Source organism: Salmo salar, chromosome 15 (assembly GCF_965601325.2).
Source record: "Salmo salar chromosome 15, fSalSal1, whole genome shotgun sequence".
NCBI lineage: Eukaryota > Metazoa > Chordata > Actinopteri > Salmoniformes > Salmonidae > Salmo > Salmo salar.
The window spans coordinates 32,949,347-32,968,655 of record NC_138305.1 but is presented as its reverse complement, the minus strand read 5'-3'; the positions used below and the strand labels follow the sequence as shown (position 1 = coordinate 32,968,655).

Here is a 19,309-nt window from a genome sequence, read left to right as displayed (position 1 = left end):
CTACTTTTCTCTATTTAAAAAAGTATACTCCTTACATGAAAACGAATCATCCGAATAGGGCTATGACGAGACACATATAGGCCTAGAAGACACCTATGACCTGGAATAATCCCTTTAACTCAAAATGTATCAGTGAGAGAGCTGATAGCAAGATTTCGCACCGGACCTGAAAGGGGAATATTTGGTCGTCCTTGTCCAGCTCCTCGACTATTGGGCCGTTTCTCTTTGCTTTCAAACATTTTTCATAGCCTAAGTACTATGATTCTCCCCTCAGCTCGATGCAGCCTCTGACGTATAATACAAGGATGTAGCGGGTGGCCACAGCAAGGGTTAGTGCTATCCGGAATCCTTGGTACGTCCCTACCCCATTTGAAGTATACATTTAAAATGGTTAAGGTAAGGGTTAAGGTTAGGGGTAGGGATTAAGGTTAGGGTTTAGGGTAGCAGCGTCCCAGTGATTCCATATAGTACTCATGTGAGTGCATCGCGCGCTTTGAGAGGTCGAAGTATTGCACATGCGCACAGCAGCATCCGAGGTGGAGTTTCATTCATACACAAAGCCTCAAAATATCAGGTTGTTTTCTAACAAGGCCATCCATATTCGTTTTTTTCTACATTGATTGCCGCTTTTTGCGGTTTATTAAGGCACAAGGAATAGAAGACATACAATGAAGAAACGTTATGTGGACGCAAGCAAGCTACGGAAAATGAAAAAGATAAAAATTACGGAGGAGATATCTGAAAGGTATAGTGAGGTGACGCATCGACCGGATGCCGTTGCTTTTGTTGTTGCTCGGCTTTGTGTAATGCGCATCTTCGTCATTCTCACCTGATGTCTATTTTTATCACAATAATTGCTTCTTCCCTTTAGCCTACTCTTGGACGCTGTATGATATGGAAAAGGGCACTGTGGTTGCTAAATAGGCCTACAAACATTATAGCGGAGTCAACTTGAAAAATAAACCTTTGCTACGTGATGTGGGTAGTTTTTACAGTACATGATTCAGGCTATCTTCTCTCATTTGAAGGCTAACCATTCAATTATGCTACAATAATCAGAATGAAAATCGTGTAGGCTATTATTATTATTATTATTATATACTCTGACTTTAATAGATATAGGCCTACTTAAACCTATTCGTACAATATTATCTTACGACCAGGTGGCCATTTCAGGCATTTAGTTACAGACAGCGTGTCTAGACCAATAGAGAATTCGCAATGTCCCCTTTGTGACGAGACAAAGCGCTGAGGTATGTTCCGTGGATGAATGCACTAACTGGAAGTTGCTCTGCGTGTCTGGTAAAAGGACTACAATATACATTTCAATTGAGATCATCTCCTCTTTCCTTTTTGTGTGTGTGGGGGGGTGGGTACCCAGTGTCGCGGATGAAACGTTGTCATGGTTACCAAACAAAAAGGGGGTTGATGTAATAACAGTACGCTATGGAGGTGTCGAGCGCACGAACAAAGGAGTTGTTGAAAACAAGACAGGAGTGTAGTCTATAATGAGAGAATGCAGGCATTATCTTATCCAAGTGTCTATTTTCTACAAGATGATAACCTAGTTTTATATAGGCTATGTTCCCAAATGTTAAATAATGTAATGTTTCGTGATTACAATATTTGCCTAATGAGATGAATCCCTATATGAGTGTATGATCACCTAATTTAATGAAGCTTTATATGTGTAAGTCTGTTTATTATATTTATTGACGCAAGACTTCAAAATGTTGTGCACACCTTTTACATAAAAGTAACAGTGTCTTTCACAGTTTGCCAATATTCCTGCCAAATGCATGATAATGACAGGCTTAGGCCTATATCGTGAGAAATAAGCTACATTTAGCTCTTCCAGTAGATTTACTATTTTTTTTTTTTACCTTCAATCACAGATCATCAGCATGACATTTTTACCATTATTTCAATAAAATTATAACACACACATTTTACATCAGAATATTTTATTTACAAAAAGCTATATCCACTCATTTTCACACTTGTGTTTTTTCATCAGAAATGAATGTTTATGGTAACCAGTGTGTAAAATATTACTGTCCTCTTTTGTTGCAAAACACTACACTGAGTATACAAAACATTAGGAACACCTGCTCTTTCCATGACATAGACTAACTAGGTGAGTCCAGGTGAAAGCTATGATCCCTTATTGATGTCACTTGGTAAATCCACTTCCATCAGTGTAGATGAAGGGGAGGAGAAGGGGTTTAGAAGGGGAGGAGGTTATTAATTGATTTTCAAGCTTTGAGACAATTGAGACATGGATTGTGTTTGTGTCAGAGAATGACTGGGCAAGACAAAAGATTTAAGTGTCTTTGAATGGGGTATGGTAGCTCACCGGTTTGAGTCAAGAACTGTAACATTTTCCCGTGTGTATCAAGAATGGTCCACCACCCACCACCTCATATTACTGTACTGATTCATTTTAATATATATATATATCTTTTTTAAATATGATGTCACAAATGTATCATTTGTAAAGCTCGTTACAAAAAATGTCATTATTTGTAACATTAGACGGTGTAAAACCTTGCAATGCTAACTTTTTGAGGCGGATATATCTGGGGGTTTTTCAACAAAATGTGATTGTTTGTCTCTATGAAATGAAACAATCTAGTGATAGGTTTCAAACAAATACATGTCTGTCATTGAACAACCCAATGCCATGATTAGATAGTGAAAAAACACACCAGTCTCTTTCCCAAGTTCTGTGGTGGTTAATTTCTTTACTATCAAATGAGGAGAGATAAACTTATCACACAAGTCAGAGTTATACTTAAACTAAATCTTTAATCACTTATTAATAAGGGAGCAGGTCAATACAACGCACACATATAAAGTTAATCGATTGAGTGCTCTACGATAATGATGGCTGGTCGACGATTCACGCTCAGATGATTCGTTGAGAGCCCCGAGACAAAAGTACAAAGGTCTTTTATAGCCAAGATACACCCCTTTCAACCTACATGACGAACAACAGATATATAGAATGGGTCACAAGGTTAAGATTTGTATGAAAGATACCTATAATACATAGCAGACAGTATTTGCTGTGTCAACAGTTTTCATTGTGTAGAGACCAGTGTCTGGCCTTGTATTGAACAGAAACATTAACTCATGCTCTGGAATGCTCTTTAGGTTTTATCACCCAAAAGACATCGTAAATCTCCTCTGTCAGTGTTATCTCACAGAGGCCCATCCTCAGTAGAACACACACACAATAGTTAACAGAATACTCTATTATGTTGCATAAAACAACCATTTGATGCAATAAAAGTATTATAACATAATCTTGCAATTTTTCCCCATAGTTCTTTAAACAAAAAAAAAGAATTTACCAACATTTCTGAAAATGGATATTTAGCGTTTTGGAATTAAACTCTTCATATCCTCCTCTTATGCCTGTTTTGCAGCGCTTACACCTTTCTGAAGTTTATGATCGTGTGGACTCTGGTGCTCCTGGCAGATTTTATACTGGAGTTTAGATTGGAATACCTGTGGCCCTGTTGGCTATTCTTCAGGAGCGTCTACACCACTTTCCACTGCCATGGGCTGGTGAGGACTATCAGTTAGCTTGTGTTCCAAATGGCACCCTATTCCCTATAATGTAGTGCACTACTTTGGACTAGAACCCTACTTTTGAAAGTAGTGCCCTATATTACAGGGAATAGGGTGCCATTTGGGATGCAGCCCTACCTTAATGGTCTACTAGAAGGAAGTCAATAACAGTAAAGTATTGAGATCAAAATATTGTTGAAAATAGTTTTAGGCCTTGCAACCTGTTATATAAATGTTATAAACCTGTTATATACAACAGCCATTGTCTTCTTGTTCGAAACTCAAGCAGACAGAATAAAATGTAGCTGTCCAACACAGCACCAACATAATGTCTCTCTGTTGCAGGTGATTTGTGTGGTGTTTGTGTGTGCGGCGTTCACCCTGGACATCTTTTGTTTCATTTTTGTTCCCCTCCACTGGTTGTTCTTCGCAGCCAGCACCTATGTCTTATTCAATTACATTTGGCACACAGGTAAGTATATCAAGCCTGTTTTACAGCTTAACAATATGTATTGTGTTGCCTAGCTGTGGAATGCCTTAGATAAGGATAATGTAGAATGTTATTTAATTGTTGTCTAACAAGTCACACGTTTCTGTAAAGAGTTGAAACAAACCATTCCGGTAACAGGTGAAACCTTCCATTATGTAAAAACATTTACAATTATGAAATCTGCTATTTATAATAAAAATGATGAAAATTTACGTAATTTAATGTTTCAACCCGTTACAGAGAAATGGAACCACATTATGCTGTTTTGTTTGTAAAAGCCCAGTTCTGGTGGTAGCTACACTGGCTATGAACATAAGCTTAGTATTTTCTCTTGGTTAGTTGTGATGTTTTTTATAACAATTGATTTATTCTTCTCAGAGAAAGGCATCTGTATGTCAACGGTGTCCCTGTGGGTGTCCCTGTGGGTGATGCTGGTGTACACGGATGCTTCGTTGAGGCTCAAAGATCTGAACAACTCCCACGCCAACCTGTCTCATCTCTTCGCTGCGCACTGGTAGGTCGATTGAAACACAAAGCACTTCTCACCAAATATTCACCCTCGAGCAGAATCTTCCAAACAAACCCGGTGTATACGCTGTAGATACTTTCTAAATGCCAAGGATTTTCACAACCGCTTGAATTGAGTGGGTTTAAGCTAACGTCTTAAAATCGCAATGAATCACAAGTGGCGTACTCTGCTCATGCATGTGTTTGTCATCATGACACACAATAATGTAGGCCATTATTTAATATTTATTTTCTCTCTCCCGCTCCCCCCCCCCCCCCCCCTTCCCCCCAGCATTGGCTACCCTGTTGTCTATCTGGGGTTCGACGCCACATGTTACTTCACCAGCATCTTCAAACTGCGGACGCAGAAAGCTGTGCAGAGCGAAAACAACTTCCATATGCACCTCCTGGAACAGTCCCTACCTCTTGGCCTGCAGCTTTACCCCAAGAGTATCACAGACACCAACGGCAGTAAGTACAGCTTTACCCCAAGAGTATTACAGACACCAACGGCAGTAAGTGCAGCGGAGATTGTGCCTACTACTCATTCATTTCTGCACTGTTTTACACTGTTATGAGATGATTCCCCAATGGTAGTACTACTTTGTTTGGTAAGTCAGTTGTTTTCAGGTTAAACCCTTTGGATGGGCCCTGGTAAGGCAGTTGGTTTCAGGTTAAACCCATTAGATGGGCCCTGGTAAGTCAGTTGGTTTCAGGTTAAACCCTTTGGATGGGCCCTGGTAAGGCAGTTGGTTTCAGGTTAAACCCTTTGGATGGGCCCTGGTAAGGCAGTTGGTTTCAGGTTAAACCCATTAGATGGGCCCTGGTAAGTCAGTTGTTTTCAGGTTAAACCCTTTGGATGGGCCCTGGTAAGGCAGTTGGTTTCAGGTTAAACCCTTTAGATGGGCCCTGGTAAGGCAGTTGGTTTCAGGTTAAACCCTTTGGATGGGCCCTGGTAAGGCAGTTGTTTTCAGGTTAAACCCTTTAGATGGGCCCTGGTAAGGCAGTTGGTTTCAGGTTAAACCCTTTGGATGGGCCCTGGTAAGGCAGTTGGTTTCAGGTTAAACCCTTTAGATGGGCCCTGGTAAGGCAGTTGTTTTCAGGTTAAACCCTTTAGATGGGCCCTGGTAAGGCAGTTGGTTTCAGGTTAAACCCATTAGATGGGCCCTGGTAAGGCAGTTGTTTTCAGGTTAAACCCTTTAGATGGGCCCTGGTAAGGCAGTTGGTTTCAGGTTAAACCTTTTAGATGGGCCCTGGTAAGGCAGTTCAGTACATAGAGAAAGTGGAGCCATTTGGAACTCATATAATGCCAAAGGAGGACATTTTTAGTTAATGCTCCACTTTAATATCCCTGTGCGTGTAGGAAGTAGATAAATGTTACATCTATCTCACTGTGAGTTCAATACTCTGTAGCTAGATATTGTCTTTGAAATATAGCTCTTTCGCCCTACAGACTCAAAGTGGAGGCCTAAACCTGAGTCCAGTCAGTACCAGTGTCAGAACGGTGCTGTGGCGTCTGACGAGAGACTCACCATGGACTGCCTCCAGATCCACAGCGGAGTGGAGCAGGGAGGGACCGAGAGGGGTGTGGAGGCAACAACGCTGGGAGACTCAAATCCCCAGCCACCCCCGTCCTCCAAACCCAGAGACCCCCCCACCGACGGTGGGACAGGAGGAAGGTCGACAGGAGGGTCGACTGAGTCTTCGGCCACCACCGAAAATCTACCTCAGGAGGAGCAAGGCGGCAAAGTCCCCCGTGCCGCCAAAAGCTCATCCTCCTCCCCCAAAGCACGCAGGATGTCCCCTGGCGCCGCTAGCATCCCTTCGCCTCCTCCCACTGGCAGGGCTGAAAGGAAGCAGAAGAACGGGGCCAAAACGGTCAGCCCCAATCGGCACGCCTCAGACAAGGGCCCCGCCGCGCCAAATCCTCACGCTGACCAAATCACCAAGTAGGGATACTCCGCCACCGTTCACTTTGATTTCATTGTCTTTGGAGACACACAGAGTGATGTGTCTCTTCTTATTCTCTACCTCTCTCTCTACCTCTATCTCTACCTCCCCCATATCTCTTTTCCCCTCCCTCTCTACCTCCCTCTCTCTCCACCTCCCTATCTCTCCACCTCCCTCTCTCCACCTCCCTCTCTCTCTACCTCCCTCTCTCCCCTACCCCTACCCCTTCTCCCTCCCCCTCTCCCCTATTTCCCAGGCTGGAGCAGGAGATGAGGAGGCTGAAGGGCGAGCTGCAGGCCAGCAGACAAGGTGAGCAGGAGCTGCGCAGCCACGTCTGCAACCTGACCAACAGCGAGCACAGCCTGAGGCCCGAGGTGTCTCTGCTCAGGCAGAACAACGAGCTGCTCCAGAGCAAGTGAGTGATAACATTGCATTTTATGGTCTATTTTGTTTTGCCTCGCATCATGACCCTATTGCCCTGTATGTCTGCCATACACTGTTTTGGCTCCCTCTGCTGGTTACTAGAGAGGTAGCCTAGTGGGTAGAGCATTGGGCCAGTAAACGAAAGGTCCCTTGTTTGAATACCCGAGCGGACAAGGTGAAACTTCTATAGATATGCCGTAATTCTACACTGTAAAACACATTTCCCTGCACCTCTCTAGTGGATGTGACAATAAAACATTTACTGTTTATAATTATCATATGCACTGACACTTTATTTGAAATGTTATGTCATGTCCCCCCTCTACCCCACCACCCTCCACATATGGCACTATTACACTGGGTATTGTACTCAAGCCAGGTTAGCACAAGTAAGCTATGTGGTGTAGTACCTTGATGCAATAATGTGATTATACTAAAATGAAATAACTAACTATGTTAAAGATGCAGTCCGGGATCTTAAGCACTTACAAATTCATAACATATTTTACACATTGGAATTCAAAACATTTCCTACAAATTGGCCAAAAAAACAGGACGGAAAATGAAATTAATTACGTAGTACCCAATTGTGCAACATTTTCAGGGACCCGTTTTGGCTCGTGAGCACTTCTTCCAAAACTACTGGCTGAAATTATACTTTAGCTTTGGAGAATCACATGAAGTGCTACTGAAATCTTTTTCACGTTTCGAACCTTCTAACCAATTTAGTGGGAATGGAATGTATTGATTCACATACACCAATGCTGCATGCGAAATGCACCTTATTGGGCCCACAGGGCTCTGGTCAAATGTAGTCAACTATGTAGGGAATAGAGTACCATGTAGGATACACACCAAATACTCCCTTTAGTCTAGAACAGGGATGGGGAACTTTGATGGGGGTGGGGGCCACCACTAGTGGCTCATGAGTTTGCGTACCCACAGGCCTCAGGCCTACAAAAGGGGGCATGCGGCAGTTGCCCATCCCTGGTCTAGAACATTGTGGTTTGACTCTGTTTCAGGATCTTGTCTCTGACCAAGACCAAGCAGAAAGATAAGCAGATCAGCGCCGTGCTAGAGAAGAAGACCAGAGCAGAGACAGAGGCCAGGCTCTCCATAGAGAAACAACTGGCCGAACTCCAGGCTCACAAACTAGAGGAGGCGGCCATCTTAGCTCGTAGTAGTCTACCAAACAGGTATGACACTCACTCTCTCTCCTTCCGCCATTATTTTGTATTCAAATGCATATAAATGTATGACTTGCATGTTACGCAATAACCTTTACCCTCAGATGCTATTGAAGCTGCGTCCCAAATGGCACCCTATTCCCTATGTAGTTCACTATTTTTGACCAGGGCCCATAGGACTATGGTCAAAAGTAGTGCACACTATATACAGTGCCTTCAGAAAGTATTTATACCCCTTGACTTATTCCACATTTTGTTGTGTTACACCCTGAATTCAAAATGGATTCAATATTTTTTCACCCATCTACACATAATACCCCATAATGACAAAGTGAAAACATGTTTTTAGAAATTTTTGCAAATTTATTGAAAAAGAAATAGAGAAATCTAATTTACATATGCATTCACACCCCTGAGTCAATACTTTGTAGAAGCACCTTTGACAGCGATTACAGCTGTGAGTCTTTCTGGGTAAGTCTGTAAGAACTTTCCACACCTGGATTGTGCAACATTTGCCCATTATTATTAAACAAATTCTTCAAGCTCTGTCAAATTGGTTGTTGAATATTGCTAGACAACCATTTTCAAGTCTTGCCATAGATTTAAGTAGATTTAAGTCAAAACTGTAACTCGGCCACTCAGGAACATTCACTGTCCTCTTGGTAAGCAACTCCAGTGTAGATTTGGCCTTGTGTTTTAGGTTATTGTCCTGCTGAAAGGTGAATTCATCACACAGTGTCTGGTGGAAAGCAGATTGAAACAGGTTTTCCTCAAGGATTTTGCCGTGATCATTGCTCCATTCCGTTTCTTTTTTATCCTGAAAACTCCCCAGCCCTTAACGATTACAAGCATACCCATAACATGATGCAGCCACCACTATACTTGAAAATAGGGAGAGTGGTACACAGTAATGTGTTATTTTGGATTTTCCCCGAACTTAACACTTTATATTCAGGATAAAAAGTGAATTGCTTTGCCACATTTCTTTGCGGTATTACTTTAGTGCCTTGTTGCTAACAGGATGCATGTTTTGGAATATTTTTGTTCTGTTCAGGCTTCCTTCTTTTCACTCTCTCATTTAGGTTAGTATTGTGGAGTAATTACAATGTTGTTGATCCATCCTAAGTTTTCTTCTATCACAGCCAAACTCTGTAACTATTTTAAACTCACCATTGGTTTCATGGTGAAATCCCAAAGCGGTTTCCTTCCTCTCCGGTAACTGAGTTAGGAAGAACGCCTGTATCTTTGTAGTGACTGGGTGTATTGATACCCCATCCAAACTTCACCATGCTCAAAGGGATATTCATTGTCTGTTTTTGAATTTTTATCCCTCTACCAATAGGCGTCGTTCTTTGCAAAGCATTGGAAAACCTACCTGGTCTTTGTGGTTGAATCTGTGTTTGAAATTCACTGCTTGACTGAGGGACCTTACAGATAATTGTATGTGTGGGGTACAGAGATGTGGTAGTTATTCAAAAATCATGTTCAACACTATTATTGCACATAGAGTGAGTCCATGCAACTTATTATGTGACTTGTTAAGCCCATTTTTACTCCTGAAATGATGTAGGCTTGACATAACAAAGGGGTTGAATACTTATTGAGTCAAGACATTTCAGCTTTTCATTTTGTATTAATTTGTAAACATTAAATCTCAATTTAATCCATTTTAAATTCAGGCTATAACACAACAAATTTTGAAAAAAGCGTGAATACTCTGAAGGCAGTGTTTGAGTCAATGTTCCAGATCAGTGGTTCTCAAACTTCTCAAACTTTTTGGGGTCGGAGAAAATTAATCAGGGACCCTCATAATCAAAACACAAAAAATAGCATACAAAGACTTTTACTATGACTTCAGTAGTGCATGGTCGGACTAACCAAGTTTCAGACCCTAGGAAGGAACATTTTAAAGGCCTGCCTCTTGGCATCGGAGCGAAAATGTTGCAGTTTTCTAGTTGAAATTACAGTACATTTATGTATTGAGAGGTATTCAATACAAGACCTATTGAGTTGAAAAAATATAATTGGTGGAGTACTGTGGATACCAATAACCCTGTGGCCCTCCCAGGCCCATGTTGCCCAGGGTTAAGAAAATACATTGTAGATTAATAATATTGTATTGTATAGCACCCTCTAAAGTTAATCGGATCGCTTGGCCGAAATTAATTTAATCTGTTGTTGTTAGTAATATTCATTAAAAAAAAGATATATATTTTGAGATCTGACAGCGGTCCCCCTGCAGTACCTCCATGGATCCCTGAGAACCCCTGCTCCAGATCATTCCTATTTTCACCAACACTTGCTTTCTTTCTTTTATTTGCTGTACTATTAACTTTCTTTTCATTGCAGCCGGTAACAACAATCATAGCAAAAAAGCATAATAATTAGTGAAGTATAATATTTGTTTTACACAAACAAAAGTACAGATGGATTTCAAAATGCCCCCCCCCTCCCAAAATCCCAAGATCGCGTGCTGTTGATGATGTCATGTTTCTTTGTGTTTGGACAACCCCACCTCCCCAATCCCACAAATAAGCAGCACCTCTCTGACCGCCTGAAACAAAGCATGTACTATTCTCTCTATCTTCCACCACACTAGGCAGGAACACTCTGTGACCCTAATGTTAAGGAAAAAAGAAAAAGATCTAGAGACAGAGTACAAACAACTACAGCTGGAGAGTCAAGGGAAAGAGGGCCGTCTAATAGCTCTAGTGAATGAAGTGGAGGTAAAAAAAAAAATACTACTCTTTCACATGAGTGGGTTCCGTACGAATGTACGTGTCGAGTTTGTGAGTTTTCACGTCTTGCTCGTTGTTGAAGTGATACTCCGTTGTCTTGTGTTTTTGGATATGCCGTTTTGTAGACTTGTGGCTTGTTGCGTGTGACTATCTGTGTCATTATTTGTGTTTGTGGATTTGAGTAGCAGGAAATGGTGTTTGGGCCAGTGCTTTGAGGACTTTCAGATCATCCGTTTTTTTTGTGTTGGCCTGAACTCAAGTACTGTAATGTGGGCACATTGTATTTGCATTCATCGATACTGTATGCTAACTGTATTCGTTTCACATATATTTAATATCTTGTCGTTTGTGATTATTGTTTTCTTGTGGTGACATATACTCCATGAAGCATGCAGACATTGCAGAGGCAGAAGCCAAGTCTTTCATAAAACATTGTACATCTTAAAGTGAATTCATCATAGGTTACTAGTTAGTTATTTAGTAATTCAACCCAATACAACTGTTTTACCTCCACTTAACTTGTGAATATTTAAAAACCTCTTTTACAAAAAACAAAGAAGGAATCATGTCCTTAGAGCGTTTGAAAAAATATTCAGCTCACATTGTTTTTTGAATGGCTGGCCATCCACCAATCCACCATCACTGTTGGAAATAGATATTGTGGTCATGTGGTGCATTGGTTCCCGAACTGGGGAAATTGGCTTTAATGAGGGTGTTGCAATTCTTCAGCACACAAAAACGAGTATAAAAAAAAAATGCATTCTACAAGTTTGGGGAACCAAAGCACATCCTGTTAAAAGTACCTCAGAATGACTGCTAAACCACCAGGGTCATGTTCAGTAGGACACACGGTTTAAAAAGTTTTGAAACGGAAAACGAAACCAATCGTTTCTTATTGGACAACTCCAGGCAGAACCACCACGTTACACTCAATTCCAAACCGTGTTTTCCTGTATCGTACCTACTGAACACTGCCCTGTAGGTCCACGCTCCTGTGTTAGCCTGGCATCCAAACTGAATTCGCTACATTTCACCATCGCTTTGCTTTACAACAACAGTGAAACATAGCTTAATCCATTTGGGTGCCAACCAGTCTGCTTCTATGTAGCCCTGGGGCTATTGCGAGTGTCTCTCTCCCTGATCCCATCCCAGGCCCTGGGGAACTATCGTTGTGTGGAACAGGAGGAGCAGGATGTGCTGCTCTCTGCCTTGTCGGCCCTGCAGGACAAGGCTCAGCACCTGGAGTACAACCTGAGCGCCGAGACGCGTATCAAACTGGACCTGTTCTCAGCCCTGGGAGACACCCGCAGGCAGCTGGAGATAACACAAGGTCCCCCTCCCCATTTATGTTAAAGCGCTATATAATCATTTTATAGCTTTATATAATTATGTTATAGCTCTATAATTATGTTATAGCTTTATAGATTTATGTCATAGCTTTATATAATTATTTTATAGCTCTATAGAATTACAGTACCAGTCAAAAGTTTGGACATACCTACTCATTCCAGGTTTTTTCTTAATTTTTTACTATTTTCTACATTGTAGAATAATAGTGAAGACATTAAAAGGATGAAATAACACATATGGAATCATGTAGAAACCAAAAAAGTGTTAAACAAATCAAAATTTATTTTATGTTTGAGATTCTTCAAAGTAGCCACCCTTTGCCTTGATGACAGCTTTGCACACTCTTGGCATCCTCTCAACCAGCTTCATGAATGCATTTAAATTAACAGGTGTGCCTGGTTAAAAATGTATTTGTGGAATTTCATTCCTTCTTAACCTGTTGGGGCTCGGGGGCAGTATTGAGAAATTTTGAAAAAAATATGTGCCCATTTTTAACTTCCTCCTACACCAACTCAGAAGCTAGGATATGCATATTATTAACACATTCGGATAGAAAACACTCTGAATTTTCTAAAACAGTTTGAATGGTGTCTGTAAGTATAACAAAACTCATATTGCAGGCAAAAACCTGTGAAAAATAGATCAAAAAAAATGTGAATTTTGTGACTGTACTATTTAGTGTCATTGTTTTATAGATACCATAGTGAGAAAGGATTCATTTCGCAACACCTACGGCTTCCACTAGATGTCAACGATCTTTATAAAGTTGTTTGAAGCGTCTATGATAAACAGAGAGCAAATTAGAATGCAGGGAAGTTGACATGTCATCACTTCATTTTTTTGCGCCTGCGCATAAATCTGAGAAGCGTGAGTTTGTCATTAATTGTTTATCAAGACATAGGATAGGTTGTGTGAAAATATTACTGATGTTTAACGTTAAAAATGGACCAAAAGATTAATGCTAAACAAGGTTTGACATGTTTGAACGAACGTAAATAGATTATTTACTAGGTTTTTTTAGCTTTTCGGCGTGATTTTACAACCCCCCCCACCACGTTTTGTGGGAGCATAATGAACGCTAACTGCTTGGTGTTATTTGGACATAAATTATGAACTTTGTCAAAAGAAACCACATTTGTTCCGGACCTGGGAAATCCTGGCAGTGCCTTCTGATGGAGATAATCAAAGGTAAGGGGATATTTACAATGTTATTATCGATATTAGATGATGCTAACTGTATAGCATAGCTTGTTGTTCTTAGCATAGCACCCCGTTTATTGCAAAATGTGATTTCCCAGTAAAGTTATTTTGAGATCTGGCCATTCGGTAGCAATTACGAGATGATAATATATTATTCTTTGAATGACAATATTATAATTTACCAATGTTTTCGAATAGTAATTTTGTTATGTTCACCGGAAGCATTTCAGAGAAGAAAAAAATCTGAATTTCACGCTACTGTAAAATGCTGTTTTTGGATATAAATATGAACTTGATGGAACAAAAAATGCATGTATTGTATAACATAATGTCCTAGGAGTGTCATCTGATGGAGATTGACAAAGGTTAGTGCATAATTCTAGCTGGTTTCTGCTTTTGGTGACGCCTGACCTTGAATTGAAAATGGATGTTTGTACTTTTGTGGCTATGTACTGTCCTAACATAATCTAACTTTATGCTTTTGCCGTAAAGCCTCTTTGAAAATCGAACAATGTGGTTAGATTAAGGAGATGTTTATCTTTTAAATTGTGTAAAATAGTTGATTGTTTGAGAAATTGAAATTATTAGATTTTTGATGTTTTGAATTTCCAGCCTTGTTAGCAATCCCGACTCGGGGTTCCCCAACAGGTTAATGCGTTTGAGACAATCAGTTGTGTTGTGACAAGTTAGGGGTGGTATACAGAAGATAGACCTATTTGGTAAAAGACAAAGTCCATATTATGGCAAAAACAGCTCAAAGAAAAAGAAAGAGAAACGACACTCCATCATTACTTTAAGACATGAAGGTTAGTTAATACGCAACATTTCAAGAACTTTAAACGTTTCTTCAAGTGCTGTTGCAAAAACCGTCAAGTTTTATGATGAAACAGACTCTCATGAGGACAGCCACAGGAAAGGAATACCCAGAGTTACCTCTGCTGCAGAGGATATGTTCATTAGAGTTACCAGCCTCAGAAATTGCAGCCCAAATAAATGCAATATATAGTTCAAGTAACAGACACATCTCAACATCAACTGTTGAGGAGACTGTGTGAATCAGGCCTTCATGGTCAAATTGCTGCAAAGAAACCACTGTTAAAGGACACCAATAATAAGAAGAGACTTGCTTGGGCCAAGAAACAGGAGCAATGGACATTAGACCAGTGGAAATCTGTCCTTTGATCTGATGAGTCCAAATTTAAGATTTTTGGTTCCAACCTCTGTGTCTTTGTGTGACACATAGTAGGTGAACGGATGATCTCCGCATGTGTGGTTCTCAGCGTGAAGCATGGAGGAGGAGGTGTGATGGTGCTTTGCTGGTGACACTGTCAGTGATTTATTTATAATTCAAGGCACACTTAACCAGCATGCTACCACAGCATTCTGCAGCGATACACCATTCCATCTGGTTCGCGCTTAGTGGGACTAGAATTTGTTTTTCAACAGGACAATGACCTAACACACCTCCAGGCTGTGTAAGGGCTATTTGACCAAGAAGGAGAGTGATGGAGTGCTGCATCAGATGACCTGGCCTCCACAATCACACAACCTCAACCCAATTGAGATGGTTTTGGATGAGTTGGACCGCAGAGTGAAGGAAAAGCAGCCAACAAGTGCTCAGTATATGTGGGAACTCCTTCAAGACTGTTGGAAGAGCATTCCAGGTGAAGCTGGTAGAGAGAATGCCAAGAGTGTGCAAAGCTGTCATCAAGGCAAAGGATGGCTACTTTGAAGAATCTCAAATATTAAATATATTTTGATTTGTTTAACACTTTTTTGGTTACTCCATGATTCCATATGTGTTATTTCATAGTTTTGATGTCTTCACTATTATACTACAATGTAGAAAATAGGAGAAATAAAGAAAAACCTTGAATGAGTTGGTGGGTCCAAACTTTTGACTGGTACTGTGTCAAAGCTTTATAGAGTTATGTCATAGCTTTAAAGAATTATGTCATAGGTCTATAGAATTATGTTACAGCTCAAGAATTATGTTGTAGCTCTATATAATTATGTCATAGCTTTATGGAATTATGTTATAGGTCTATAGAATTATGTTACAGCTCTAGAATTATGTTATAGCGCTATAGAATTATGTCATAGCTTTATGGAATTATGTTATAGGTCTACGGAATTATGTTATAGCTCTATATAATTATGTCATAGCTTTTTAGAATTATGTTATAGCTCTACAGAATTATGTCATAGCTTTATAGAATTATGTTATAGGTCTATAGAATTATGTTATAGCTCTATGGAATTATGTCATAGCTTTATAGAATTATGTTATAGCTCTACAGAATTATGTTATAGCTCTATGGAATTATGTCATAGCTTTGTAGAATTATGTCATAGCTTTATAGAATTATGTCATAGCTTTGTAGAGATATGTCATAGCTTTATAGAATTATGTTATAGGTCTATATAATTATGTTATAGCTTAATAGAATTATGTTATATATTTTTATAGAATTATGTCATAGCTTTGTAGAGATATGTCATAGCTTTATAGAATTATGTTATAGGTCTATATAATTATATTATAGCTTAATAGAATTATGTTATATATTTTTGTAGAATTATGTTTTAGCTTTATAGAATTATGCTGTAGCTCTATAGAATTATGTCATAGCTTTGTAGAATTATGTCATAGCTTTATAGAACGATGTTATAGCTTTATAGAATTATTTTATAGCTTTATTGAATTATGTCATAGCTCTGTAGAATTATGTCATAGCTTTGTAGAACTATGTCATAGCTTTATAGAACGATATTATAGCTTTATAGAATTATGTTATAGCTTTATATAATTATGTCATAGCTTTATAGAATTATGTCATATCTTTGTAGAATTATGTTATAGGTCTATATAATTATGTTATAGCTTTGTAGAATTATGTCATAGCTTTATATAATTATGTTATAGGTCCATAGAATTATGTCATAGCTTAATAGAATTATGTTAAAGCTTTATAGAATTATGTTATAGCTTTATATAATTATGTTATAGCTTAATAGAATTATGTTATAGCTTTATAGAATTATGTTATAGCTTTATATAATTATGTTATAGGTCCATAGAATTATGTCATAGCTTAATAGAATTATGTTAAAGCTTTATAGAATTATGTTATAAGTCTATAGAATTATGTTATAGCTTTATAGAATGATGTTATAGCTTTATATAATTATGTTATAGCTTAATAGAATTATGTTATAGCTTTATAGAATTATGTTATAGGTCTATAGAATTATGTCATAGCTTAATATAATTATGTTAAAGCTTTATATAATTATGTTATAAGTCTATAGAATTATGTAATAGCTTTATAGAATGATGTTATTGCTTTATATAATTATGTTATAGGTCTATATAATTATGTTATAGCATAATAGAATTATGTTATAGCTTTATAGAATTGTGTTTTTGCTCTGTAGAATTGTGTTATAGCTTTATAGAATTATGTCATAGCTTTATATAATTATGTTATAGGTCTATAGACTTATGTGGTAGCTTTGTAGAATTATGTCATAGCTTTATAGAATTATGTTATAGCTTTATAGAATTGTGTTATAGCTCTGTAGAATTATGTTATAGCTCTGTAGAATTATGTTATAGTTCTATGTAGCATTGATTTAGCCGATTGCCAAATAGAGATATGCACGTGTAGCTTGAACTTTCGCTTAAATCTTGCATTGATATCAATGGAAGATTTGCTTGAATATTCCAGTTATACTGTATGCCCGATTATTATGTGAGGATTTGACACTGTAAGGAGAGTTTAGCTACAGTAATTCAGTGACTTAATAAATCTTTTTTATTTTTTAATCAATAACTCCTCCATCGCTTATCATGACTCTACTGTACCTCTGTCCCACAGGAAAAGTACTCAAGCAGGATAAGGAGATTGGCGAGATGAAACGGAAGATCGCCGAGGTCATGGCCGTCAGTCCTGGCATGTCCTTCATGACGCCGCGGCCCGCCGTACCGCAGTACCTCACCAAGTTCCTCAACTCAGAGCGCTATGTGCTCAACCCACGGGCGCTGATGTACCAGTGTCTTAAGAAATAAGAATCCATCACGACCTGTTGAAAACATGCGGTAGACCATCTTAAGCCTTCTCTTGAGCAGGGCTCCGTCTGTGCAGTCACTTGTAACACGTCTATCTCCTAGAGACGGAGAGCACCCAAGAGACTTCCTGGATGTGGCGACGATGTCACAGTGCTCAACAACATTCTCAGTCTCAAGGATTTGTATACGGTAGTTCTCACAAAACATAAACTGTCTGAGATGATTACCTTCTCAGTAACCCTCCATAAATCATTGGCGAGGTGGGAAACAAAAAGCCTTTGGCTGCTTCACAGGTGCTTCATTCACAAAGCAAATATTCCTCAGTCTTTCCTCTGAAGAAGTATTTGAGTTCAGAGGACTTGTGAGATTACTAACGCCTACGGTGATGTGTTAATGTAACATTGAGCTCCCTTGGCTACAGTAAATATGACATTTCATAGATGCTCGTCCGTTAGGACACTATTGGCTTTTTCATTCAGAATCCTGGCACAATGTACCGTGTAATGTGATTTGGGTTGAGCAAGATTAGGTTGGAAGAGATTGGGCTGTCTGAGCTCACTCTTAGCAACTCTGTCCGTATGTCGTTGTTTTCGGTTTCTCTCTCCTATTCATTTGCCTTATATTGATGGGCAACATTTATTCAATGCATGTATTGCCAGTGGACAAACCCCTGGCCTTGATTATCAACCTTTTGGGTCCTTTGGACAGTGTCACTTCGAGTTAAAGATGATCAGGTCGTACCAGACCTGGGTTCAAATACTATTTGAAATCAATACTTCCTTGAGCTTGTCTGGAACAATGGAACCAATAGCTTAGTTGCAAGAGTTCAGACCCAAACCATCTGGGTTTGAACTCTTCGAGACAGACTAAAGCAAACGCTAAAGTATTTCAAAGATTTCAAATAGTATTTGAACCCAGATGTGGTTGACGCCACTGTACCATTTACCAGTCATGTTAAGTAATCTGAAAATTGATATTGTCTATAAAACTTGGGCAGCATTGTGAATAACATGGATATAACATGGAATTTTGTGGACCAAAAATTGTGTAGCGATGTGCAAAATTACCCGTAAATTGAATGTGCCTATAAACATTACTTTCAAAATAGAAGGTAAAACACTATTTAATGTGAGACAGTAATGTGTTTGAATTGAAGTGATATGTAATGTTTTTGTAGTCTTTTTTACACACACACACACACACACACACACACACACACACACACACACACACACACACACACACACACACACACACACACACACACACACACACACACACACACACACACACACACACACACACACACACACACACACACACACACACACACACACACACACAAAATGTAAAGAATTTGAAAACACACCCCGAATTGTTTTTCAAATTGATGAATACTAATGAAGTTGATCTTACCATTTTTTGGTCTCTTTTTGTTAGATTTAATGTTTACAGTTTTCTATTAAAACAATACTTTTTAGGCTTGATGTACTTTTCACATGGAAGTTTACTGCTTTAATTTAGTAAATCAATGTTTTTGTCAGCATGACACTGGTGTGTGTAATACAGTACAAGTTCTTTGGGCACAACGTCATTGGTGACTAAAGATTGTGCACTACATACATATTATAGTTCAAGGGCTCAAGCTATTCTTACAATTCTGATGAAACAGTTGATAATAAAAAAAAATGTACAAATTAACCAGTTACCACAGAACTTGCTTTTTCTTAAGTTTGAAATTTACTGCTTGACTGAGGGACCTTACAGATAATTGTATGTGTGGGGTACAGAGATGAGGTAGTCATTCAAAAATCAT

At 39.0% G+C, this 19,309-nt stretch overlaps 1 protein-coding gene across 1 annotated transcript; it reads left to right on the top strand.

The window, feature by feature from the left end:
• The first annotated feature begins 528 nt into the window (after positions 1 to 528).
• si:dkey-12h9.6 (macoilin) lies at positions 529 to 19,194 on the top strand. Its single transcript, XM_014143972.3, has 11 exons — positions 529 to 745; positions 3,432 to 3,573; positions 3,922 to 4,048; positions 4,445 to 4,580; positions 4,866 to 5,044; positions 6,027 to 6,522; positions 6,780 to 6,938; positions 7,969 to 8,142; positions 10,733 to 10,859; positions 12,024 to 12,201; positions 17,303 to 19,194. The coding sequence occupies exons 1-11, from the start codon at positions 669 to 671 to the stop codon at positions 17,491 to 17,493; spliced, it is 1,986 nt and encodes a 661-aa protein (XP_013999447.1). The 5' UTR covers positions 529 to 668; the 3' UTR covers positions 17,494 to 19,194.
• The last annotated feature ends 115 nt before the right edge of the window (positions 19,195 to 19,309 follow it).

Coding starts and splice junctions, on each gene's coding strand:
- si:dkey-12h9.6 (XM_014143972.3), top strand. CDS start 669: ATGAAGAAACGTTATGTGGACGCAAGCAAGCTACGGAAAATGAAAAAG. Junction 5,045..6,026: donor TATCACAGACACCAACGGCA/GTAAGTACAGCT, acceptor TTCGCCCTACAG/ACTCAAAGTGGAGGCCTAAA. Junction 6,939..7,968: donor AACGAGCTGCTCCAGAGCAA/GTGAGTGATAAC, acceptor ACTCTGTTTCAG/GATCTTGTCTCTGACCAAGA.